Source organism: Oryctolagus cuniculus, chromosome 2 (assembly GCF_964237555.1).
Source record: "Oryctolagus cuniculus chromosome 2, mOryCun1.1, whole genome shotgun sequence".
NCBI lineage: Eukaryota > Metazoa > Chordata > Mammalia > Lagomorpha > Leporidae > Oryctolagus > Oryctolagus cuniculus.
In genome coordinates, this window is record NC_091433.1 from 178820593 (window position 1) to 178846708 (window position 26116).

A 26116-nucleotide genomic window follows, 5' to 3' on the forward strand; every position below is an offset into this window, starting at 1 on the left:
GAATTTACCCAAGGGAAATGAAATCAGCATATGATAGAGTTATCTACACCCTCATGTTTATTGTAGCTCAATTCACAATAGCTAAGATATGGAATCAGCCTAAATGCCCATCAATTGAAGACTGGATAAAGAAATTATGGGATATGTACACCATGGAATACTACACAGCAGTAAAAAAAATCCTGTCATTTGCAACAAAATGGATGAAACTGCAGAACATCGTACTTAGTGAAATAAGCCAGTCCAAAGGGACAAATACCATAAGTTCTCCCTGATCTGTGATAACTAGTAGAGCACCTAAAAAGTAATCTATAGAAGTGAAATTAACACTTTAAGATGCAATGACTGAACAGCCCTTGTCTCAACTGTTGAGCAGTTTTTTAATACTATTTGTTGAACTCTTTACATAGTATAGAGTTAATCGTATGTGTATAAAGTTAATTGAAAATAGATCTTAGTAAAAAATAAGAATGGGAATAGGAGAGGGAGAAGGAAGAGGGGTGGGAGTATGGCTGTAAGTGCAGGTACGGTATGTTCCTAAAGTTATATTTATGAAAAGCATGAAGTTTGTATTCCTTAAATAAAATGTTTCTGTGGGGAAAAAAATCAAAGCAGTATCAGCTCCTTTAAAAAAAAATAAATAAAGCTGTGTGTGCCGCTTCAGTGTTTATCCAGATTCTCTCCCTTGAGAATGATGTGGACAGAAAATAAATATGGGCTTATTAGAGATTTAGGTTCTTTTTTTTTTTTTTGACAGGCAGAGTTAGTGAGAGAGACAGAGAGACAGAGAGAAAGGTCTTCCTTTTTTTTCCGTTGGTTCACCCCCCAAATGGCTGCTACGGCTGGCACGCTGCACCAATCCGAATCCAGAAGCCAGATGCTTCCTCCTGGTCTCCCATGGGGGTGCAGGGCCCAAGCACTTGGGCCATCCTCCACTGCCTTCCTGGGCCACAGCAGAGAGCTGGACTGGAAGAGGAGCAACTGGAACAGAATCAGGTGCCCCAGCCAGGACTAGAACCCGGGGTGCTGGTGCCACAGGCAGAGGATTAGGTTCTAAATGTTATCAGTATCAGATATTGTAGCCTGATTGATACCGCATAGCTCTCTGATATATTATGTGCTATCCATTCTGGTCTCGTAGTGCTTCTATCCCCTACCCACAGTGCTCATTTATACACATACCATGGTTTGACTGATTTTGCTGGCATCTCAGCCCTGAACTCTTAGATTTCTCAGACTCTTGTATTTTGTACTAATTACGTAGAAATAAAGCACCAGGTTCCTCATAGCTTTTGGAGTCCCCCCTGGTCTGGTCTTAATATATTTTTAGATTTATTTGCCATAGTTACATTTCTTGAACCATATGCTTCAACAAAACTCACTCATATTTCTGTTACTGTTTCGTGTGTGTCATGTGATAACTACTAAACTAGGTTCTTAGAATGCAAAGATGACTGTGACAGCCCTTGCCTCTTGAGACGCAGATATAATACATATCTGTATTATGATCTTGCAGTAGTACATAGTACTGTGTGCAGGCCACCTGTACGTAACTGAATTATTTTGCTAGGGTTGTCATAATGAAATATGACAGACTGGGTGACTTTAACAAGAGAAACTGTTTTTTTTTGCAATCCTAGGGGCTATTATTGAGGATGAAGGTCTCAGCAAGTTTGTTTTCCTGAAACCTGACTTCTGAGCTTACAGATGGCCCTTTGTCTTCACAGAGCCTTTGTGCTCGTGCATCCCTGGTGTCACTTGGTGTGTCCAGGTTTCCTCTATTTATGAGAACATTGTTTAGATTGGATTAGGCCTAACCATATGACCTCATTTTACCTTCATAATCTTTTTAAAGACTCTGTCTGAAAATACAATTATTACGGGGGTACTAGGCATTTGGAATTCAACATAAGTATTTTTAGAGTAAGCAATTTAGTACAACAGTTATGTACAACATAGTCCCCGCAGTCTAGACAAATACACTTATCTAATTATTGGCCATTTTTAAAAAGATTGACAGCATAGAGTTGGCAGTAATAAATAATGTCTTTTTTTTAAGATTTATTTATTTATTGGAAGGGTTGAGTTACAGAGAGGGTGAGACAGAGACAGAGAGTAATATCTTCCATCTGCTGTTCATTCCCCAGATAGCCACAGTGGTTGGAGCTGGGCCAGTCGAAAGCCAGAAGCCAGGAGCTTCTTCTGAGTCTCCCATGTGGGTGCAGGGGCTCAAGCACTTGGACTATCTTCTGTTGTTTTCCCAGGCTATTAGCAGGGAGCTGGGTTGGAAGTGGAATAGCCAGGATTCAAACCAGCACCCATTTGGGATGCCAGTGCCACAGGCAGCAGCTTTACCCGCTACACCATGATGCCATCCCCAACAATGTCTTCATGGGGTAGCAGGTAATTAAAATGCTGTCATAAGATCTGTATCAGAAATATGTACATAGGATATATTAGTCAGATTTTCATCACTATAACAAATACCTGAGAGAAACTTACTTAGAAAGGAAGAAAGATTATTTTGGTTTATGGTGGCTCCATTAGTCTGGTGTCTGAAGAGGGTGGCAAAATGCATGTGGAAGGAGAGTTACATGGTGAGCCAGGAAGCAGAGAGAGCAGCTAGACAGAACTCAGCCTTCATCAACAACCCTCTGGTGGGAGCTGCCTTTCAAGGCCATGCCCGAGTGACCTAAAACCTCTCCTTGGGCCTAAATCCTTGACACCATGACTAGTCACGTCTCCACCCTTAATCCACTAACCACTAGCATAAGACTTTAGGAACCAAGGCTCTAATACACAGGCATTTGGGGGACATCCAAACTCTTAGCTCAATCACTGCATAGGGTCAGTAGAGCACAGAGATGAGCAAAGCGGGAAGGTTGAGAGAAGTAACGTACAAGAGTGCACTGGAGAATAGAGGGCCTCTGTGGAGGAGTAGCAGGAAGTTCTCCACTCACCGACTCACCAGTTAGTGACCACCCATTCATTAAATATTCTCTACATATAAATGATGTTCGGGGTTAGGAATACGCAGATAAGTAATACAGAGCCCTGGCCTTTTAGTATCAGTTTGGAGGTAGAAGTTAAAGGAGTGGTGAGATGGAGGTTAAGTCCAAATATTACCATTTTAGTACCTTTGTTAAACATATTGACTCTACTGTGAGTTTATACTTATTTTCTTCTTAAATCAGTTTTTAAAAAGATTTATTTATGGGGCTGCCATCCCATGTGGGCACCAGTTCATGTCCAGGCTACTCCACTTCTGATCCAGCTCTCTGCTATGGTCTGGGAAAGCAGTAGAAGATGGCCCAAGTCCTTGGAGCCCTGCACCCTCTTGGGAAGACCCAGAGGAAGCTCCTGGCTTCACATCAGCCTAGCTTTAACTATCGCGGCCAATTGTGGAGTAAACCAGCAGATGGAAGAACTCTCTCTCTCTCTCTCTCTCTCTCTCTCCTTCTCTCTCTGTGTAACTCTTTCAGAATGACAGAGAGAGATGTTCCATCTGCTGGTTTACTCTCCAAATGACAACAATGACCAGGACTGGACCAGGTGAAAATCAGGAGCCTGGAACTCCATTTGGGTCTCCTTCAGGGGTGACAGGTGTCCAAGTACTTGGGCCATCCTCTGCTGCCTTCCCAGGTGCATTAGCAGGGTCCTGGATTGGAAGTGGAGCAGCTGGAACTTGACATTGCAGGCAGTGGCTTAACCCACTGTGCCACCATTTAAATTCCTTAAATCAGGTTTGTTTTTTCTTTTTTCTTTTCTTTTTTTTTTTTTTTTTGAGGTATATGTTTTATATACAAGAAAATACACCTTTAAAAAAGTGCATAGTATTTTGTTTTTGTTTTTAAATAAACATGCATTTTATTTGTTTACTTGAGAGACAGAGGAAGACAGAGAGAGAGCTCCTGCCAGCTGTTCTCTCCCCAAATGCCCACAAGGGCCAGAGCTGAGCCCTGGGAACACCATACAGGTCTCTCCTGTGGCTTGCAGGAGTCCAGCCACTTCAGCAACCACTGACTGCTTCTCAGATGGTGCCTCAGCAGAGAGCAGGAATCAGGAGTGGTGCCAAGACTTGAACCCAGGCATTCCAGCACGGGCTGTGGACGTCACAGCAGTGTCTTAATTGCTGTGCTAAATGTCTACTCCTAAAAAATGCAGTTTTAGAAGTCACTTACGTTTTTAAAATTCCATTTATCTTTCACAGAACATTAAGTGCTAAGTTTGTGAAAGCTTTTCTGATTTCCTTCCAGTTATAAATAATCCCTTCATATCTGAATTGCATAGCATATAATCTTTCTGAGATACTCCTTTTTTGGTTATTTTTTACCTGAAGTAACTTTTTTTTTGTATATCCTTATCTCTTATTTTGAACTTTGAACTCTTTTAAGAGCAGGATCTTTGTAGGCATCTTGTAAGAAGTGTGTTCTTAGAAAATGTGACCAATGCATAAATTTTACCAGTTTTTCTCTTGTTACAAGTAACTCAAAAAGTCTGAGATTAGCTAGAAATTATAAAATGGAAGCATAGTAACATAATGGAGATACATTAGAAATGTGCATTGTATTGCTAATGTGTAAATATGATCTGAACCCATAAATATAACACAATTTCTTAACTATGAAATAATTTGGGATAAAAAATAAAACTGATAAAAACAAACTTTAAAAAAATCATGCCATGAAAATGAGTTTTTCTTAAAAGTATTGTTGGAATAAATGCTTAGCCTAGTGGTGGAAAGCTGTGGAATCACTTAGGCTATAAACATTGCATTATCAGCTTGAAAGTCTAGCTACTTCTAAGGATGTTCATTATAATTGTTTACAGGAAAAAATGGCCTAACCATACCCGAGAGAGAGAGAGAGAGAGAGTGAGAGAGAGAGTGAGTGAGTTAGATTTGATTAAAAGAAAAAGAAAAAAACAAAAAAGCAAGACCTAAGCATATATTCACTATAAGAAACTCACTTTAAAGATACAGATATGGGGATTGGCACTGTGGGGTAGTGGGTAAAGCTGTCACCAGCAGTTCCTGCATCCCATATGGGCGCCGGTTCTAATCCTGGCTGCTCCACTTCCAATCCAGCTCTCTGCTCTGGTCTGGGAAAGCAGTAGAAGATGGCCCAAGTCCTTGGGCCCCTGCACCTATATAGGAAATTCGAAAGAAGCTCCTTACTTCTGGCTTTGGATTGGTGCAGCTCCAGCCGTTGTGACCATTTGGGAAGTGAACCAATGGATGGAAGAATTCTCTCTCTCTCTCTCTCTCTCACTTCCTCTGCCTCTCTATAACTACCTTTTAAATAAATAATAAATAAATAAAATCTCTTTAAAAATATTTTATTTATTTTTTATTTGAGAGGTAGAGTTACAGTGAGAGGGAGAGAGAGAGAGAAAGGTCTTCCTTCCACTGGTTCACTCCCCAAATGGCTGCAATGGCCAGAGCTGCACTGATCTGAAGCCAGGAGCCAGGAGCTTCTTCCCAGTCCTCCCACATGGGTGCAGGGACCCAAGTCCTTGGGCCGTCTTCCACTGCTTTGCTTTCCCAGGCCACAGCAGAGAAGTGGATTGGAAGTGGAACAGCCAGGTCTCAAACTGGCACCCATATGGGATGCCGGCGCTGCATGCAGAGGATTAACCTATTGCACCACAGTACCGGCCCCAATAAATAAATCTTTAAAAAAAAAGATAGTAATATGTTAAAAGCCTGTATTACTAATACCAAACAAAGGAAAGCTGGAATAAATATATAAATATCAGACAAAATAGGTTTTAGACCAAAGAATATTACCTGGGAAAAAGAGGGTTATTTCATAATCATCAAGCAGATGTAATAATTCTATTTTCTGTGCTTCCTAAAACAGAGTTTCTGAAGTCATGAAGCAAAAACTGATAGAACAGCAAAGAGAAAGGAACTTTTTCATTAAACTTTAAAGTTTCAGTAGCTCTCTCAATAATAGAAACCAGTACTTAGAAAATCATTAAAAATGTAAAGACTTGGACAGCTCTTATCAGCTATCTTGACCAAAGTGCCATTTATAGGACACACTATCCAGTTATAGCGTCTGTACACATTATTCCCAAATTCATTAGAATATTTGTCAAGAGGGACCATAAAACAAGTGTCAATAAACATAAAAGAATTTGAGTTTTAAAATTATTTTCTTTGATCACAATGGAATTAAAGCTGTAATCAGTAAGATAAAGCTATCTGGAAAATAAAATTGGAAATGAAATACCAACTTCTAAATAATCTTTGAGCCAAGGAAGAAATCGGAGAAGTTTATGAGCTGGATAAAATGAAAACACACTCTCATTCGTGGGATGCAACTAGAGCAGTACTGAGGGAGATGTTTTAGCACTATCTAAATTAGAAAAGAAGAACGTCTCAGATCAATGACCGTAGCTTTTACACAAAGAAAAGCAAATAAAATAAAATAAAATAATAAAGAGCCGTTCAGAAATCAGTGAGATAGAAAACAGAAAAATGCAAATAGAGAAAATCAGTTAAACCAAAAGCTGATTCTTCTAGGTCAGCAATTGATCTCTAGTTGAACTGATCAGAGTAGGGAGGGAGACATTATTATGTATTCTATAGATATTAAAGGGGCAATAAGGGAATATTATGCCAATAAATTGACAGCTTAAATTATACAAAATTTTGAAAGAAAATATCTAAGGTCGTCAAAGAAGAAATAGATAATGTGACCAGGTAATGCTTTACCTATTAAAGTGATTGAAAACTTCAGGCCCAAATGCCTTCTTTGATTAGTTTCACCAGACATTTAGGGAAGAAAAAATATCAGTTCTATACAAATCCTTCCAGAAAATTGGAGAATTCTCAAGCTTTTCTGTAAGGTCAACATTAATCTGATAGCAAAACCAGTAAAAGAAATACAAATAATTAAAACAACTATAAGTGATTATTCCTCATAAACATGAACAACATTTTATCAAATTATATGTGACAATGTGATACAAGGATACAACATGATCTAGTAGGATTTATCCCGGGAATGCAAGATTGGCTTAACATTTGGAAGCCAGTCAATGTAGTTGTGTTAACACAAAGAAAATTTTCCGATTATCTCAATAGATGCAAAAAAAATAGACAGAATCCAGCATCCATTCCTGATTAAAAAGCACCAATACACTATGAATAGAAAGGACTGTTCTCTGTCTGATGAAGGGCGTCCACAGGAAATCTAAGTATCACATCATCATCATTACACTGTGGTACTCCATTGTGAGGTGTAGGCTTTTTAACCACTGGGCTAACCACACACTTCCACACATTTTTTGGCAAAAGTATGAAGTCAGTTCATTGGTCAATGTGTGGTCTTACAGTTCTGTAACTATTGATACCAGCACACCAAGAAATGACCTTTGAAAAGGAGACACAAATTGTATCATACACCTAAATGTAAGCACTAAAATCAGTACCCAGAATAGTAAATGAAGTCTCAAAATTTAGTAAGAAAACAGGCCAAATTAAAAGATGAGTATAAGCCTTGAAGGAACTTCACTGAAGAACATAAGTGAAGGATAATAAATAAATGAAAATTATTCAGCTTCATCGATCTTCAGTGAAATAGAAATTAAAATCACAATAAGATACCCCTACCCATCTGTAAGGTTTGTTCAAAATCAAAAAGACTGACAATATCACATGTTGGCAAGAACTTGGAGAAATGGAAAGGAACTGTTGCTCTGCTTATAAGAATATAAAATGTTACAACTACTTTGGAAAACAATTTGATAGTGTGTGTTTTTTTTAAAGATTTATTTATTTACTTGAAAGAGTTATAGAAAGAGAAGGAGAGATGGAGAGAGAGAGAGAGAAAGATTTTCCCTCCACTAGTTCACTTCCTGAAGGGCCTCAATGGCAAGAATTGTGCCAGGCTGAAGCCAGGAGCTTCTTCCAGTTCTCCCAGGTGGGTTCATGGACCCAAGAACTTGGACCATCTTTCACTGCTTTCCCAGGTGCACTAGCAGAAAACTGGATTGGAAATAGAGCAACCAGGACTTGAACTGGTACCCATATGGGATCTTAGCCACTACGCCACAGCACCGGCCTCTGATAGTGTGTCGAAATGTTTAATATGCACCTATCATGTGTCCCAGCCATTCTGTTCCCAAATATTAACTAAGAAATTATATTTGTGTTTGTAGTGACTTTGTTTATAGTAACCAAAACCTGGATTTATCCCTAACATATGTCCACATGTGTATGGACAGATTGTTACATTCATAAAAAGGGTAACTAGTCAGCAGTAAAAGGAATGAAGTACTGATACATGTAACAATAGGGATGAATCTCAATAATTATACTGAGTGAATAATCCTAGATAATAAACCTAGATATTCTCCGGGCCAATGCTGTGGCGTAGTAGGGCGACATACCATATGGGGATGCCAGTTTGTGTTCCAGCTGCTCTTCTTCATATCCAACTCTCTAGTGCTAATGGCCTGGGAGAGTAGTAGAGCATGGCCCATGTGCTTGGGCCCCTGCCCTCACGTGGGAGACCCAGAAGAAGCTCCTGGTTCCTGGCTTTCGATCAATCCAGCTCTGGCCATTGTGGCCATTTGGGAAGTGAACCAGCACACAGGGTTCACTTGAGTTTCCCGAAATCCACAAGCTGTTTTTCCTCAAGAATTTTCTTACACAGAATTTCCTGAACCTGCACTGGTTTCTCCCTACTCTTTCTGTGGCTACTCCAATGCATGCTTCAAGTATCAGTGTAAGTACCTCTTTTATAGAGGCGCTTTTCCTGATTTGTCCAGTTTAAATTGGCATCCACGCCAAAGCCTTGTAGGTTTTCTTTTAGCTGTTGATTATTCAAGATTTTTTTTTTTTTAGAGAGAGGTGTTTATATATGTGTATGAGAAATTGTTTAACACAATTTTTCTATACTAGTTTGAAAAATTCCCTGAAAGTAGGGACCATGTCTGTCTTTTTTTTTTATTTTTATTTTTTGAAAAAAAAAATTTTTTTTGACAGGCAGAGTGGACAGTGAGAGAGAGAGACAGAGAGAAAGGTCTTCCTTTGCCGTTGGTTCACCCTCCAATGGCCACCGCGGCTGGCGCACTGCGCTGATCTGAAGGCAGGAGCCAGGTGCTTCTCCTGGTCTAGCATTCAGGTGCAGGGCCCAAGAACTTGGGCCATCCTCCACTGCCTTCCCGGGCCACAGCAGAGAGCTGGCCTGTAAGAGAGGCAACCGGGACAGAATCCGGCGCCCCGATCGGGTCTAGAACCCAGTGTGCCAGCGCCGCTAGGTGGAGGATTAGCCTAGTGAACCGCGGCACCAGCCGGGACCATGTCTGTCTTACCCACTGTTGCATGGCCAGCACTTGGCTTTTCCTAGTGCAGTTGGTGATTGATACTGGTTTTGTGAATATTTAGAGAACATGTCTTGGAAGGAAATGTATTACTACTGGTTGCCATTGACTATTTCATGTCTGTTTTTAAGATTTCTGCATTGAGCTATTATAACTTTATAATCTCTGGTTTTGTTTTTGTTTTTTTTTTTGCCTTTGTTAGGATAAAACAGATACTATTTTGTGATTTTGGGTTCTTATTCTTGGTACTGTTACAAAATAAGTTACCTTGTTATATTTAGTTATCTTTTAATATCTCTGGGTTGTCAGCTCTAAGGCATACTCTTTACCTTAGATTATTATTTATGAATGGAGACTCCTGGGTTAGTATTGAAGGAGAGGCTCTTCCTTTAGTATTATTTTCTTTCCTGGTTCTACCTATAATTTTTTTTTTTTATTTTTTTTTATTTTTTTGACAGGCAGAGTGGACAGTGAGAGAGAGAGACAGAGAGAAAGGTCTTCCTTTGCCGTTGGTTCACCCTCCAATGGCCGCCGCGGCCGGCGCGCTGCGGCCGGCGCACCGCGCTGATCCGATGGCAGGAGCCAGGAGTCAGGTGCTTTTCCTGGTCTCCCATGGGGTGCAGGGCCCAAGCACCTGGGCCATCCTCCACTGCACTCCCTGGCCACAGCAGAGGGCTGGCCTGGAAGAGGGGCAACCGGGACAGAATCCGGCGCCCCGACCGGGACTAGAACCCGGTGTGCCGGCGCCGCTAGGCGGAGGATTAGCCTAGTGAGCCGCGGCGCCGGCCCTGGTTCTACCTATAATTTATATACTACTTGTACTCTTAGCTTAGAAAGTCTTTCTGTATGTGTCTGTTTGATTTTTTTTTTAAATAGGTCACATTTGTTTAGGAAATAACATGTCATTTATCTTAGTTTTGGCCAATTGTAATTTATAGGAAAATTTTCCTAATTTTTAGGTTTTTTTATGACTGGCAATTTGATCTGGATATGTAGTGAATATTGATTATTTTAAAATTGTTGAAAAATCACATTTTTTATTAAAAATTTTTAAAATACGATCATATGTCTTTGAGGATGCTGGCTTGATGAGCGGGATAAGTGTGGGGGCCACATATTGAGGAGACAGAGGATGAGGGAAAGAATTGATTCAGGAGGAGTGTGCGAGGAGATGAACGTCCAGTTTTGAACATAAGTTTCGGATGACCTTTGGTCAAGTGGTAGTGTCAGATACATCATGTCCAGAGAGCTTGGGCTGAGGTAATATTCGCAGGTTGTCAACTTCAAGAAGGCATTCAGAGCTACAGGACTGGATGAGCATCTGTAAACTTAGTACTTTGAAGTTCTAAAAGTCCAGTTTCCAGACAATTATTAATTTGATTGAATAGCTTAATTTATTAATTATCTACCAATAAATGAATCTTTTCTTACCTAGAAATGCTTTTCACAATTTTATTTAAAAAGTTATGTTCTTTTCAAGATGTCTTTGTATCTCTAATAAATTTTTGCTAACTTTTTTAACAGATAAAATAATTAGGCACAGGGCTTGTACCCTGAAGGACACTGCACATGCTATAATTGCAGCTGAATTAGATCCAGAATTTAATAAACTCTGTGAAGAAATTAAGGAAGCCAGAATAAAAAGAGGTAAGTTATAGAAATAAACCTGCTACGGAAACCTCATGTGTTCATTTCAGGCCAAGAGTCATTGAATGATGTTTCTTTAGGGGTTCTGGTCTTGGGAAAATAATGTATTTTGAGGCAAAAGCTTTACTTAATGTCTAATGCTAATGTGTGTCATGCAGATTCTCGAAGATATTTCACACTTTGAGGGATTAGCCCAAAAGCAATTTATAGAAATAAAGTACTTTCTAGTGCTATTTCTTTTGTAGAAGTAAAGCTTTTTCTTTTAATATTATTCTTAAAAAAAAAAGATTTATTTTATTTATTTGAAAGTCAGAGTTACACAGAGAGGAGAGGCAGAGAGAGAGAGAGAGAGAGAGAGAGAGAGAGAAAGAGGTCTTCCATCCGATGGTTCATTCCCCAATTCGTTGCAACAGCCGGAGCTGCGCCGATCTGAAACCAGGAGCCAGGAGCTTCCTCCGGGTCTCCTATGTGGGTGCAGGGGCCCAAGGACTTGGGCCATCTTCTACTGCTTTCCCAGGCCATAGCATAGAGCTGGATCAGAAGTGGAGCAGCCGGGTCTTGAACTGGCATCCATATGGGATGCCAGTGCTTCAGAACAGGGTGTTAACCTGCTGCACCACAGCTGTGGCCCCTCTTTTAATATTTTTCTATATTCCTTTTTTTTTTTTTTTTAAAGAATGGGAACCATCAGATGGGAACTACCACAACTTCCCACCTGTGCCCTTCTTTTTTTTTTTTTTTTTTTAAGATTAATTAATTTATTTTTTAGAGAGAGGAAGAGACAGAGAAAAAGATCTTCCATCTACTTTTTTACTCCCCAAATGGCCGCAATGGCCGGAGCTGGGCTGATCCAAACCCAAGTGTCAGGAGCTTCCTCCAGGCCTCCCACGCGAGTGCAGGGACCCAAGCACTTGGGCCATCTTCCGCTGCTTTCCCAGGCCATAGCAGAGCGCTGGATCCAAAGAGGAGCAGCTGGGACATGAACCGTTTCCCACATGGGATACCAGCACTGCAGGTGGAGGCTTTAGTCCACAACACCATAACACCGGTCCCCTGTATTCCTTTTTTTAAAAATGTATTTATTTATTTGGAAGACAGAATGACACACACAGAGTGGGACAGAAAAAGAGAGATCTTCCATCTGTGGTTCACCCCCAAAAGGGTCGCAATAATCAGTTCTGGACCAGGCTGAATCCAGGAGCCAGAAACTCCATCCTGGTCTCCCCCATGGGTGGCAGGGGGTAATCAGCAGATGAAAGATCTCCCTCTCTCTCTGTAATACTTTCAAATAAATAGATAAATCTCTTTTTTTTTTGACAGAGTTGGACAGTGAGAGAGAGAGAGACAGAGAGAAAGGTCTTCCTTCTGTTGGTTCACTCCCCAAATGGCTGCCATGGCCGGCGCGCTACGCCAATCTGAAGCCAGGAGCCAGGTGCTTCCTCCTGGTCTCCCATGCGGGTGCAGGGCCCAAGCACTTGGGCCATCCTCCACTGCCCTCCTGGGCCGCAGCAGAGAGCTGGACTGTTAGAGGAGCAACAGGGGCAGAATCCGGCGCCCCAGCCGGGACTAGAACCAAGGGGTGCCAGCGCCGCAGGCGGAGGATTAGCCGCTGCACTGGCCGATAAATCTTTAAAAAAAAAAAAAAAAGAAAGAAATTAGTTTACAATTTTGTTACTGGCAAATGCGGTTCGTTCAGTTTGTAATGCTGTCCTTGAGGAACTCCTACTTGTAGGAGAGAAAGAAATGTGAAATAAATGAAGTGTAGTACAAAGCATGCACTAGTTGAAGCATATTCAGAACCAGACCTGTTGGTAGGGAACCCAGTTTTGATTGGAGTTTCAGGAATGAATATAGGAATGTTTCCTTTAGTGGAAAAAGGAAGAGAGGCAGCGACAGCACGGGGAAGTATCCCAGAGAACAGGGGCATGTAATCTGCTGATTAGCTCCCAAGATGGCCACAACAGTGGGGGCTGGGTCAGGCCAAAGCCAAGAGCTTCCTTCAGGTCTCCTATGCAGGGTGGCAGGGGCCCAAGAACTTGGGTCATCTTCAACTGCTTTCGCAGGCCATAGCAGAGAGCTGGATCTGAACTGGAGCAGCTGGGACTTGAACTGGTGCTCATACAGGATGCTGATACTGCAGGCAGTGGCCCCACCCACTATGCCATAGCACTGGCCCCAGCAATTTCTAAAAAGTTAAAATAGATTTACTATCAGGGGGCCGGCGCTGTGGCTTAGCAGGTTAATGCCCTGGCCTGAAGTACTGGCATCCCATATGGGCCCTGCTTCTACTCCCGACTGCTCCTCTTCTGATCCAACTCTCTGCTATGGCCTGGGAAAGCAGTAGAAGATGGTCCAAGTCCTTGGGCCCCTGCACCCACGTGGGAGACCCAGAGGAAGCTCCTGGCTCCTGGCTTCGGATCGGCACAGCTCTGGCCGTTGCGGCCAATTGGGGAGTGAACCAGTGGATGGAAGACCTCTGTTTCTCTCTGTCTCTCCTCTCTCTGTGTAACTCTGACTTTCAAATAAATAAATAAATCTTTAAAAAAATAGATTTACTATCCAATGTAGTGATTCTACTCCTAGGAATCTACTCAAGAGAAATGAAAATGTATGTCCGCATAATGATCTGTTTATAAAAGTTCACAGGAGCATTGTTCATAAGAACCCCAAACTGGAGACATCCCAATGTCCATCAGCTACTGAATGAGTAAGCAAAACAGTGTATCTATACAATAGCATACTACTCAGCAATGAAAAGAACAAGTGCTGAAACATAGTTCAACACGGATGAACTTCAAAAACATATGCTAAATGAAAGAAAGTCCAAAAGACCAGAGGAGGGTACTTCAGAAACCTCATTAAAGGGGTTGGTGCTGTGATATAGGGGGTAAAGCTGCCACTTGCAGCACCAGCATCTCATATGGGCACCGGTTCAAGCCCTGGCTGCTCCACTTGCAATCTAGCTCCCTGCTAATGTGCTTGGGGAAGTGGTGGAAGATGGCCCAAGTGCTTGGGCCCCTGCACCCACTTGGGAAACCTGGAGGAAGCTCCTGGCTCCTTGCTTTGGCCTGGCCCAGCCCTGACCATGTGACCATTTGGGAAGTGAACCAGCAGATGGAAGATCTGTCTATCTATCTGTCTGTCTCTGTCTCTGTCTGTCTCTGCCTATCCTTCTCTGTAACACTGAATTTCAAATAGACAAATATTTTACAAAAAAAATCTCATTATGAATGGAATTAAAAGGTAAGTTTATTTTGCTAGAGAATGTTTTGAAAGCAGTTCAGATGAGGGTCTTCAAAAAGTTTATGGAAAGTGTGTATTATAAAAAAACTATAGAAGGATTTCAAATTTATTTTGCACCAAAATAAACTTATCTTTTGATTCTGTGTTCCAAGAACTTTTTGAAGTCCCTTCCTTCTGTATGAAATGCCCAGATCAGGCAAATATATGGAGACAAAAATTAGAGTAGTACTTGCCTGAGATGAATATCTAAAATGGGACTGTTGCAGTAGCTGCATAGCTCTGAAAATTTACTAAAAATTAAATTGTACACTTGAAACAGGTGATTTTTATTATATATAAATTATATCTCAATAAAGCTGCTGGGGGAAAAAAGCCTTGGGAGGAGTCCAGGCTTTTAATTAATGAAATAGCAATAGAGATTAAAAAAAAGAGAGAGAGAAAGATAAGCAATATGGCTGCAGTGAAGGGAGTGCACTGCAAAGGGAAGGAAGAATGAAAATTGGCTGCCTTAGTGTGGATTGAATGGCTGGTAGATGCTTATACTGCCAGTTTAGGTAGGAAATATACCCTATACAGACAGACAGGTGGTGGATGGGTATTTTAAATTTGACGCCTCTTTAGGGTATCCATGTGGAGACATCAAATAATCAGTTGTATACATGCATCAGATGGCAAAAGGTGTTTGGGCTAATGATACAGATTAGAGAATCATATATTGGTACAAAAACTAAACACAGAAATGATACATTGTGGGGTAAAGTGTAGATTAGAAGAAGAAAAGAGAGTACAGAGATAACTCAGACCCTGACATTGAAGGAAGACCGCACAGAAGAAAGGTATTTAGTGAAGAAAACTGAGATAGAATAGTTACTCGTATGCTAAGTGTAAAGTGGGAAAACCAGACCTACTGCGTTGTGGTGTGATAGGCAGCAAATATCAGATTGAAGCAGTTCATGGGAATGGGGTTTGGTATCCCAATCAACACTAATTGGAGGTCCCAAGATGGCAGAGATGAAGATTTTTAGATAACATATTCTTAATTTCCCACAAAATAATGGGAAATATGTCCCTTTGTGAATTAAAATGAGGGAACAACAGGTCCCCTTTGGGGATTATGTGTAAGCATGGTCTGTTGGGTTGTTTTGTTTTTTGATTTTATATCTAGTTTCTTCTTCATCTTAAAACAAAAGGCACTCTTTCCATCAAAATTACAAACTGTCCAAGTATAATTAATGACTTTAAAACTCAGTTTTGTATTTCAGACTTTTTTTTAACCTTGTTGGTTTGTGTAGCTGGGAATATTTAAATAGGTATTGCTTATCTTCTGCTTGCAGGCTTATCAGTAACAGCAGAACAAATAAATCCTCATGGTACTGCAGCTCGGAAGACAGAAGCGAGAGTTGAAGAGGCATTTCGGCACAAACAAAGAAATCCAATGGATGTCTGGCACAACTCTGCAAATAAATGTGCATGTGAGTATTTGAGATCATGTTATCCAGTAGTGGTAACAACTGTGAGTGATGCGGATTTATTAGGAGCTGGGTACACAAACTACTGTTTTTCCACAGCTCTTTTAATCTCTCCTTTCAGAGGTGAAGAGCTTGTGGAGTAAGATGCTGAATCACATGTTTTTTTCTTCCTTTAAAAAAAATTATTTATTTGAAAAGCATGAGATAGGGAGAGAAAGAGACAGAGATCTCCCATCTACTGGTTCAGTCCCCAAATGCCTGCAACAGCTAAGGTCAGGCCAGGTGGCAAAGCAGGAGTTTGATCAGTCCAGGTCTGCCACATGAGTGGCAGGGACCCAGGGCCTTGCCTCCCAGGGAGCACATTATCTGAAACGGGAGCAGAGTTGGACTGGAGCTCAGGCATTCTGATAATGGGATGCAGGCATCCCAAGTAGTGTTTAACCAGTATGCCAAATGCTTGCTCCCAAATTATGTTTCTTTAACCATATTTGCTGTTTTCTACCTTATTCAATACTTGCTGTTTTCATGTTAACATTTGCAGTGTTACGCTTTGGTTTTTGCATAGAGATGCAGAGCCAACAGACTTGTTTTCTATTACTATCATCATCCCCTTGTTGTATGCTATGCAGGATGTTTTTTATGTAGTGGGAAATGGAAACTCCAGCATACAGGAGTGGCTGATTTGGCAGTAAGAGATCGATTTTTCTGAGAGAATACTTTGTGCTCAGTTTGAAAAATCACAGCTTTCTTTGTCTAGTAGTGTGAGATGTAGTTAGAGAGAAAATTCAGTGTTCTATATTTTCTTCATTTTTACTCATTCATGTTCATGTATAAAATTTCTAATAGACAAATGTTAATAAACACAGCTTCTTTCTAATGTACTCTTTCTGTTTCACTGAAAATAGCCTGCCTTGGAAGGTACATGCTGTTCTTCAGGCATAAAGGCAGTGATACTTCGTTAATTATCAGTAATGCTGGCCTTAACATGTTCCTTCCACCTGTGACATTGAGTTTGTTTTTATTTGTTCTCTCTCAGTAAGTGCCATTTATTTATATGTGAGAAAGTTTGAGAAAGGACTTTATATTGCATTTGGTTGCCATGAAACTGATGAAAGCTGTTTTATATAGTTGTATCTCAGATCATGACTTGGTTTCTATAACAGCACTCTAATTCACATCTTGAAATCCTTGACATTCTCTGCACTTGATACAAATATTTACTAATGAAAATATATTGAATATTCAATTTAAGAAGTTTAAGTTCCCTTAAATGTTTGAAATACTCATTTAATCTACAAATATGAGGTTTTTTTTCCCTTTTACCAGTAGATGGCATATGTGACACATCATTTGCTTTATATTAATTTAAATAATAACTCTAAATGTTCATTAGGGAGAGTTGTTTTTCCCAAGGTCTTGATTTTGGGAACAATCTCAATGATGCTACAAATATTGCCTCTAAGAATTATGTCCCTAAACAAACTTTTCACACAGAGCACCCTAATAAAGGAAGTGATAGATTAAACATTTGGTCCACAAGTATTTACTCCTATCATATGCCAGGTATGTGAAGATACAGCAGTGAGTGAAAGAAAAATCCTTATTCTCATGGAGCTTGAGATCATGATCAGTTTTGCTTATTTTGCAAAAATTATACTAACCATTAGAAATAATGACATAAAGAGAAGGAAAATACATCCAGTTCTAACTCCCAAAGATTAAGAACATTTTTCTTTGTTGTTAGCCAGGATGAAAGCATTAGAAGTAAACTTGCTTCAGGAAGACTTCTAGCCTTTTCTTAGTGAGCTGCATGCAAAGTAGTTGAGTTGCCTCTTTATTGAGCAGAGTTCAGTCTCATGCCTATAGTTCCATGACTTGGGCAAGACAAGAGAGAACCTCTTGTGCTGTTGGCTCCACAGCTGGAGAATAAGAGAGGTTATAATGTTAGGAGTGGCTTGTCAGGTAGAAGAAACCTAACAGCTCTTTTTATCAGAGCAAGCTGGATATTTTTCTTTCATATTTAATGTGAACTCTGTATGTAGTTAATGGGTTGCCTACAAATGTCCATTGCTATACCAGCTTTTAACAGAATACCGATGCAGACATTTTTTTTTTGCCATGCTAATTACCCTATAACTGTGAGTTATAAAATGGAAGTTAATAGGGGGGATATGAGGAAATAGTTCTAACAATAGTAGGAAAAACATATTTCAAGCCAAATTTGCTAAATTACTTGAATTTTGGAGATGATTTCAGAAAACTTTAGTAGATAGATTCTTAGAAAAGAGCAATATTTACAGCTAAATTTATCCATTTTTATGAATACACTGAGGTTTTTTTATAGAGACACACGTGTATACACTTGATCTTAGCCAAAAGGCTGAGAAATGATAGACACGAGTATATAAACACTATATACTGTTGATAGACCACTGCATATTGAGCAGTTTGAATGGAAGGAAAAAGGGCTACCATTAAGACCATATTCATTTCTGTCTTTACAAAGCACTTTTAAAACCATGGACTAAACAGTCTACAATTAGTAATGTCGTATTTGTATTTTCCTTTTAAAATATTCGTGTCAAGGAAACTTTTTAGCTTCAACATATTAAAAGTATGTTTTGTCTCTTTAAAAAATCAAGCCAAACTTAATACTTTTAGAGTCACAGAAAAAATGGGCTATTTTCACTCTTTGATTACTTATTTTAACAAACTAATGTTTAGAATTTGGTGTTAGATCCCAGAAGTGACAGGCCTTTAGCTTGAGTGGCTTTAATAACTTTTACGTGTAAGTGCACTAAGAGTACTTAATTGTATTGTGTAAGTTTCCCACATTGCAGAATGAAAGTTAACTTTTTGTTTACTTAAGAGACAATGGGTAGACTTGCCTAACCAACTGCCTTTAATACATTCAAACATATTGGAAATTAAAAAATCTTCCTGGTTGCATTATCACCTGGAAAGCCCAGCTACCTATTCATAAAGGCTGTGGTCGTTTATGGCATCTGTAGTATAGTCCCAACAGCCTTTGTAGACATATATCTGACCAAGTAATTATTTTAATACTTTGTTAATGTTACTGTTGTCTTGATTAGCAGGGAGCTTAGTTTTCTTAAATCCTCTCAAATAACTATGCAAAACATTGATGCTGCTAGGTAACCGCTTGTTGATGGAGATTAACAGTTGGCTATTAGGGCCAATTCTGTGGTGCAGCGGGTTCAAGTCCTGGCTACTCCACTTCCTATCCAGCTCCCTGCTAATGCACCTGGAAAGGCAGTGAGGATGGGCCAAGTGTTTGGGCCTCTGCACTCATGTGGGAGACCTGGAAAAAGCTCCTGGCTCCTGGCTTCAGATTGGCCATGCTCCGGTCGCTGTAGCCATTTGGGGAGTGAACCAGTTGGTGGAAGACCTCTCTCTGTCTCTACCTCTATCTGTAACTCTGCCTTTCAAATAAATAAAATGAATCTTTAAAAAACAAACAAGTAAAAAAAACAGTTGGCTAACCAAATTATCCATGTAACTTTGTAAGGCGTCTGTCCATGATCATACACAGTATGGGTGATTCTTGTTTTTCTGGAAAGCGAGACAACTGAAATCTCACTATCCTATCATGCTATGTTGGATCATGGTTTTTTTTGTTTTTGTTTTTGTTTTTATTTTTGTTTTTCATTTCATGGCTTAGGAACTATCTTTTGGGTGACCTTTCTGGTAAATTATCCACTTTTCTGGTAGAAATTTAGGCTAGGCCTTGTGGGCAGCCTGGTAATGTCATTCTCTAAATGTGTGTATTACACACTTGGGCTCTGGTGGTTGGAAATGGAACAGCTATAAAGCAGCACCTAGGATAGTAGAACAGTGGAAATGCTGAGCAAACTCATCCAGGAAGCAAATTTTAAAATATTTTTGTTCTACAAATTCATCCCTGACTTTATCATGTCCATTCCATGCTTGTAGGTTGTGGGAATTAGCGAGCATGCATGTCAAGAACTAAGTAGTGTTTGTCATGTGTCATACTAGTATGGGTTTACATTCTTTTGGATTCTACTTAATAAACATCTATAAAATAGTTTCTGTACTCCAAGTTTTACCTGTCTTTTTTCTTGTGAAACAGTTCGAGTTCGGAGAAAATCAAGGCGGCGATCACAGTGGGGTAAAGGAATTATTAAGAAAAGGAAAGTCAATAATTTAAAAAAAGATGAAGAGGACACCAAATTTGCAGACTATGAGAACCATACAGAGGACAGGAAGTTGCTAGAGAATGGCGAGTTTGAGATAAGCACTGACTGCCATGAGGAAAATGGAGAAGAGACTGGAGACTTATCCATGACCAATGATGAGTCATCATGTGACATCATGGACATGGACCAGGGGCAGAGGCTTCACAGTGGAGCAGGCACAAAAGAGAACTTTGCGTCCACTGAAGAGGAAAGTTCAAACGAATCTCTACTCGTCAACAGCAGTGGTTCTCTCAATCCGGAACAGGCACCTAGGAAAGAACCTTTCCTTAAAGGAACCTGCCTCAACGGAGAGGCCTCCACTGACAGTTTTGAGGGGATCCCAGTTGTGGAGTGTCAGGATGGCAAAGTTGAAGTAGTTTCTCTCTGTGGTAGTGGAGACAAATGTAATTCTGAACAAAAGATTCTTCTGGAGGACCAGTCAAAAGAAAAACCAGAAGCTTCGAGTGATAATCGTGGAGGTGACCCCGATCAACTAGAGGCCCCGGAATGCAGCAGCAATGAGAAGTTAGAACCTAGCTCTGATCTGGAGGTTAAAGATGCAGAACTGGATAAAGAAGGTAGAGCTAACAATTGTGAAAATTTTTCTGAAGGTTTAAAACTCCAGAGTTAATTCATTGCATATTTTATCTGATACCCAGTAGCAATAGTTGATGAATAATTATACCTCTATGATAATCTGTTTTCATTCCCTTTCCCTTGAAAAGTACACTCATAAGAGAGTACTTCAAAAAGTTCATAGAAAATGAAATTAAGGGGTTGGGATTGTGGCACAGTCAGTTAATCTACTACCTGCAATGCTGGCATCCCGTATCAGAATCCCGGCTGCTCCATTTCTGACCCAGGTCCCTACTAATGCACCTGGGAAAGCAGTGGAAGATGGGTCCAGTGCTTGGGTCCCTGCACCTATGTGCTGTAAATTTATAGGGGTTATAGTTCAGAATGCATACTTAGTAATAGAGCATAGTTTTAGGAGCACTATGTATCCTGGGCTGTCATATAAACAAGAACCTGAAAACTGTGTTAAAGCCAGGGTTAAGTAATGAGTGGGAAGAGGGGAGAAATCTGCAGCCTGAGGTGGAATGGGTGCAGAGAGGATCTGTGCCACTGCTGCTCCTCTTTGAGAGTTCAGTAAACTTGCAGAAAAAGCTTCAGTAAATGTTACGTTCAGCTGATGAACTGAAAGCTTGAAATATATTTGCTGTGTAAAAGTTGGTTTTTAGTTTATAAAAATACATTTCTATTTTATATGAGAGATGGAAAGAAAGAAATTGACAAAGAAAGGGGAGGTCTCTTGTTTACTGGTTCACTCCTCAGATGCTTCCAACAGCTGCGGCTTAGCCAAACTGAAGCCAAGAACTGGGAACTAAGTGACAGGGACCTAAGTACTGGAGCCATCACCTGCCGCCTCCCAGGGTGTGCACTAGCCTTAAGCTGCAATCGGGAAAAGAGCCAGGACTCAAACCCACGCAGCTCTAGTGTAGGATGTAGGCGTCACAGCTGGCAGATGAGTGCTGCACCAAGCATCCACCCCTGTTGTGCAAAAATTTGACCTAAAGTTTACATTTGGGATTGTAAGGACAGTATTATCTAGTGCAGCAGTTCCTAACCTAAGTTATCAGGCTTCTAGAAATACTTGGATGTAGTAATGGTTTTTAACAAAACATGTAGAATATGTTAATTGAATTATAAAGACTTACTCTTTAAAGACTGCCTGAAATATAAAATTTCTCACATACATTATTATACATGTTTTTAAAGTCATTGCTTTGGTTCTTTGCTGTTGATCTATAGAGCAGGAATTGAATGATGAGATGAAGGAAAAAGTTTAAAGATTTGAGAGTAAGAGAACGAATGCAGGATGGAGTAGAAGGTTTCTCCTTAGTGTAACTGATACAGGCCTGTATGAGATTCTGAAACCGTCCAAGCTTGTTTTTGTGTTCCTTCTCCCCTAACCTCCTTGTAGAGTCATTCCGCTTTGGGGAGTATAGGGCTCAATGGCTTGTCTACCCTTCGCAACCTCAAAGTGACTGGTGCTGTGAAGTTATCCACTTCAATATTTGTATTTTCTCAGTGTGGCTGTTCTCACCAAGACTTTAGGAGGAAAGTAACTAGATTATACTAATTCACTCTCAGGTGGGGAAAGAACATTAGCCATATTATGCTTTTCAAGAATTTATTTATTTTATTTATTTGAGAAGCAAAGAGACAGAAAGATCTCCCATCTACTGGTTCACAACCCAAAAGCCCACAATGGCTAAGGCTCGGCCAGGCAGGAGCTTGGAGTCGGGAGCTGAGAACTCAATCAAGTTCTTCCATGTGGGTGACAGGGAACTCAACTACTTGAGCTGCCACTTAGCCACCTGCCAGGGTGCACATCAGCAGGAAGCTGGGACTTGAATGCAGGCATTCCAAAGTGGGACGTGGGCATTCATGCTGGCATCCTAACCACTAGCCCACATGACCACCCTAGCCTTATTATACTTTTAATGGATTTATATTTTTAAGGAAAAAATGTTATAACCCAGATGCACAGAATTTTAGGTAGTGTGACAGAGAAAAATAAGACATTTCAGGCCATGTTGAGCAAAATGTTTCTAGGTTGGGAGGCAAATGTATAGGCAGGTTGGCCCCACTTTGTATCAGTATCTGCTTCTCTAGGTTTCTTCCAGTTTTGAAAACTCTAAATCTTAAAATGATAACTATGAAAAGAGAGTGAAGACTGTTTAAAAGTCAGTGCTTAGAGGTAAAGATTACTTTTATTCCTTTTTAGTGGATATACTTATTGGATGATAATGTAGTGTGAACTTAGTTTTCATAGTTATAATTTAGTTCTCTTTAATTTGGGTTGTTTATTTTTACCAAAAAAAAAAAAAGAATGAAGTGATTTATCATTTACTTCCTTTCTTTTTCCAAAAAAAGGATTTGTAATGGGTAAAAGAAGCTATAGTTGCTTATGACTGATTTTCCTTGAGTTTTACTTGCTGCAGTGCATTTTTCCCCTCAATTGTAGGTGCTTCTAAAGTAAAGAAATACCGTAAATTAATTTTAGAGCAGGCAAAAACGACAAGCCTGGAACTGGTTCCGGAAGAGCCTTCGGAGCCTGTGCCGCCTCTCATAGTTGACCGTGAGAGATTGAAGGTAAGCTGAGCTGTTCCTGGTTTTAAATGCATGGTTGGAGGTTTGAATGTGTTTGTAAGCAGTTGAATAAAACTAGTTTTGCAAATATCCTGTTTTAACGTAGGAATTAAATGCCTCAGGATTTCTAGTAAAAAGGAGTTGTGTGTTTTGAGGGAATGAACGATTTGGGAATAGTCTTGGTAATAAAGTAAGCCCTGGAATTTTCTAACTTCAGGTGACACTCACACCATAGGTGCCTGTTGTCTAGCTACTTGAATCTAACTATTTCATTTGGCTAATGAAATCAAACTATATTTGATTCTCTTCTGGTTTTCCTAGAAATTGCTTGATTTCCTGGTAGATAAAAGCAACAATCTGGCAGTTGACCAACTTGAGAGATTATATTCTCTTCTTAGTCAGTGCATCTACCGTCATCGTAAAGATTATGACAAATCACAACTTGTAGAGGTAAGTGCTTAATTCATGTAGAATCAATAAATGTGTGTGCTTTTACTTGTCCCACAGACAAGGGGGATTAAGAAGTGAGTTTGCCTAAATCTGGATCTTTCACCAAAATCATTAACAGTTATATTTTGAAAATTAAAGCCTTTCTATGTCTTTTTGTCTCAGGAAAGAAATTATCTGGGGTTCCTGGCTTGTCAAAACACAGAAATCCATGGTTCTGGGTTGGCAAAATACACAGAACAGTATGCGACAGCTCTCTCCTCCCTTGCTGTTAGGGATGTGCTAACAGAGCTTACTGTCTGGGTCTGTTGAGTGTGGGCACTGCCCCACCACCCTCACCTCCGCTCCTGAGGTAGCTGCCGCTGATCTGAAGAAGCCAGCATGAGCAGTGGAAGAGAACCTGAGTCGTCTCGTGCCATCAAATCTAGTCCTACAAAATGGCCACATCAAGAAACGGCTTTCTTCATGCTTAGATGTTTTTAGAGAGCCATTCCCTTTGTAGAGAACTCTGAACCATACAGAAGTTTTTCCTTACAGTGTGAGCTTCTCTCTGTGGTCACATAATTTGCACCAGTAGTTGCACTTGTGCTCTTTAAGAGCAAATGTGATCCCTCATCTACCCACTAAATGGCTAAGTGACTTCATTAGACTCTTTGTGCACTTGCCCATTAGTTTGTTTATCAGGCAGTCTATTAAATATTTATTGAGTACTGACAGTACTAGGATCTGTGCTAAATGTTTGGGATGCAGAAAGTGATTAAGACAATGTCTGTTCTCAAGGAACAATTTTGGTGTATGAAAGATGTATATGTAGACAATACAGTTATTTTTCATATGTAATTAGGAATGTTGTATTTGAATCAAAGCAAGGGAGCATTTAAAAATTAATTTTTTAAAAATTACTTTTTAATCACATTTTAAAAAAAGATTCATTTATTTGTTTGAAGGGCAGAGTTACAGACTGAGAGAGAGGGAGACAGAGAGCAAGTGAGATCTTCCATTCCCTCGTTCACTCCCCAAATGGCCGCAACTGCTGGAGCTGGGCCAGTCTGAAAACAGGAGCTTCTTCTGGGTCTCCCACATTATGTACAGGGGTCCAAGCACTTGGACCATTTTCTGCTGCTTTTCCAGGCCATTAGCAGGGAGCTGGATTGGAAGTGGAGCATCTGGGACTGGAACTGGCACTCATAGAGAATGCCAGCATTGTAGGCAGCGGCTTTACCTGCTATGCCACGGTGTACCAGTCCCTAATCACATTTTTATATTTTATATATATATATATAAAATATTTATATATTTTATATCTACAAAGATATACTAAGTCATATAAATATATAGAAATTACAGGAAAGCACAAATTATAAAGTAAAATATCTCCCATATCCATCATCTAATGGAAGCTAATCACTGTTAATCTTTGGACTGTCTTCCAACCTTTTATGATATCTTGATGTAAATAATATGTCTGTGAATTTTTAAAGATTTATTTGATTCAAAGGCAGATATATATAGAGAGAGAAAAGGAGAGACAGAGAGAGGAAGGGATCATCCATCCTCTGGTTCACTCCCCAAATGGCCATAATGGCTAGGTCTGGGCCAGGGTGAAACCAGGAGCCAGAAGTTTCTTCTGGGTCTCTCATGTGGCTGCAGGGGCCCAAGCATTTGGGCCATCTTTTGCTGCTTTCTCAGGCATATTAGCAGGGAGCTGGATTGAAAGTGGAGCAACTGGGACTTGAACTGGCCCATATGGGATGGCAGTGTTGTTGCAGGTGGTGGTGGCTTTACCTGCTAAGCCATAACGCTGGCCCTGTGAATCTGTATTTAATAATAAGAATCATATTGTATATTTTGTCTTATTTAAAGGAGAACTCCATCTGGGTCTTGACTTGGGTCATCTTCAGCTGCTTTTCCAGGTGCATTAGCAGCGAGTTGAATCAGAAGTGGGCAATGCCTCTCTCTCTGCCTCTACCTCTTTCTGTAACTCTGTTTTTCAAATAAATAACAATAAATCTTAAAAAATAAAAGGGAGATTGCAGCTGGTGCTGTGGCATAGTGGGTAAAGTCATTGCCTATGGTGCCAGCATCCCATATGGGCACCAGTTCAAGACCTGGCTGCTCCACTTCTGATCCAGCTCTCTGCTATGGCCTGGGAAAGCAGTAGAAGATGGCCCAAGTCCTTGGGCCTGTGCACCCATGTGGGAGACCCAGAAGAAGTTCCTGGTTCCTGGCTTCGGATCAGCGCAGCTCCAGCTGTTGTGGCCAACTGGGGAGTGAACCAGCAAATGGAAGACCTCCCTCCCTCCCTCTCTCTCTCTCTGTCTGCCTCTCTTTTTCTCTCTATGTAACTCTGACTTTCAAGTAAATAAATAAAATCTTTAAAAGGGGGTGGTGGGGTGGTGAAAGGCCAGCACTGTGGAATAGCAGATTAAAGCCCTGGCCTGCTGTGCTGGCATCCTACATGGGTGCCAGTTTGAGTCCCGGCTGCTCCACTTCACATCCATCTCCCTGCTAATGCGCATGGGAAAGCAGTATAAGCAGCCCAAGTCACTGAGCTCCTGGCTCCTGGCTTCAGATCGACTTAGCTCTGGCCATCGTGGCCAT

The 26116-nt window shown here is 40.4% G+C and overlaps 1 protein-coding gene and 1 long non-coding RNA gene across 5 annotated transcripts in view; one reads left to right on the forward strand and one right to left on the reverse strand.

Moving 5' to 3' along the window:
• ATAD2B (ATPase family AAA domain containing 2B) overlaps positions 1-26116 on the forward strand; it is a 221521-nt gene that overhangs the window by 189901 nt on the left and 5504 nt on the right. For 3 of the 4 annotated variants that reach the window (XM_002710061.5, XM_070069368.1, XM_051843172.2), the window contains exons 23-27: positions 10861-10983; positions 15561-15698; positions 19807-20490; positions 22944-23071; positions 23390-23518. In XM_002710061.5, the coding sequence (XP_002710107.1) occupies positions 10861-10983; positions 15561-15698; positions 19807-20490; positions 22944-23071; positions 23390-23518 (1202 nt within the window). The remainder of the gene's footprint in view (positions 1-10860; positions 10984-15560; positions 15699-19806; positions 20491-22943; positions 23072-23389; positions 23519-26116) is intronic. The other variant, XM_070069369.1, reaches the window with a different exon arrangement.
• LOC127490354 (uncharacterized) lies at positions 6748-12636 on the reverse strand. Its single transcript, XR_007918325.2, has 2 exons — positions 10135-12636; positions 6748-9753 (listed from the first exon to the last, which is right to left on the reverse strand). It is a non-coding gene; the product is annotated as an uncharacterized lncRNA (long non-coding RNA).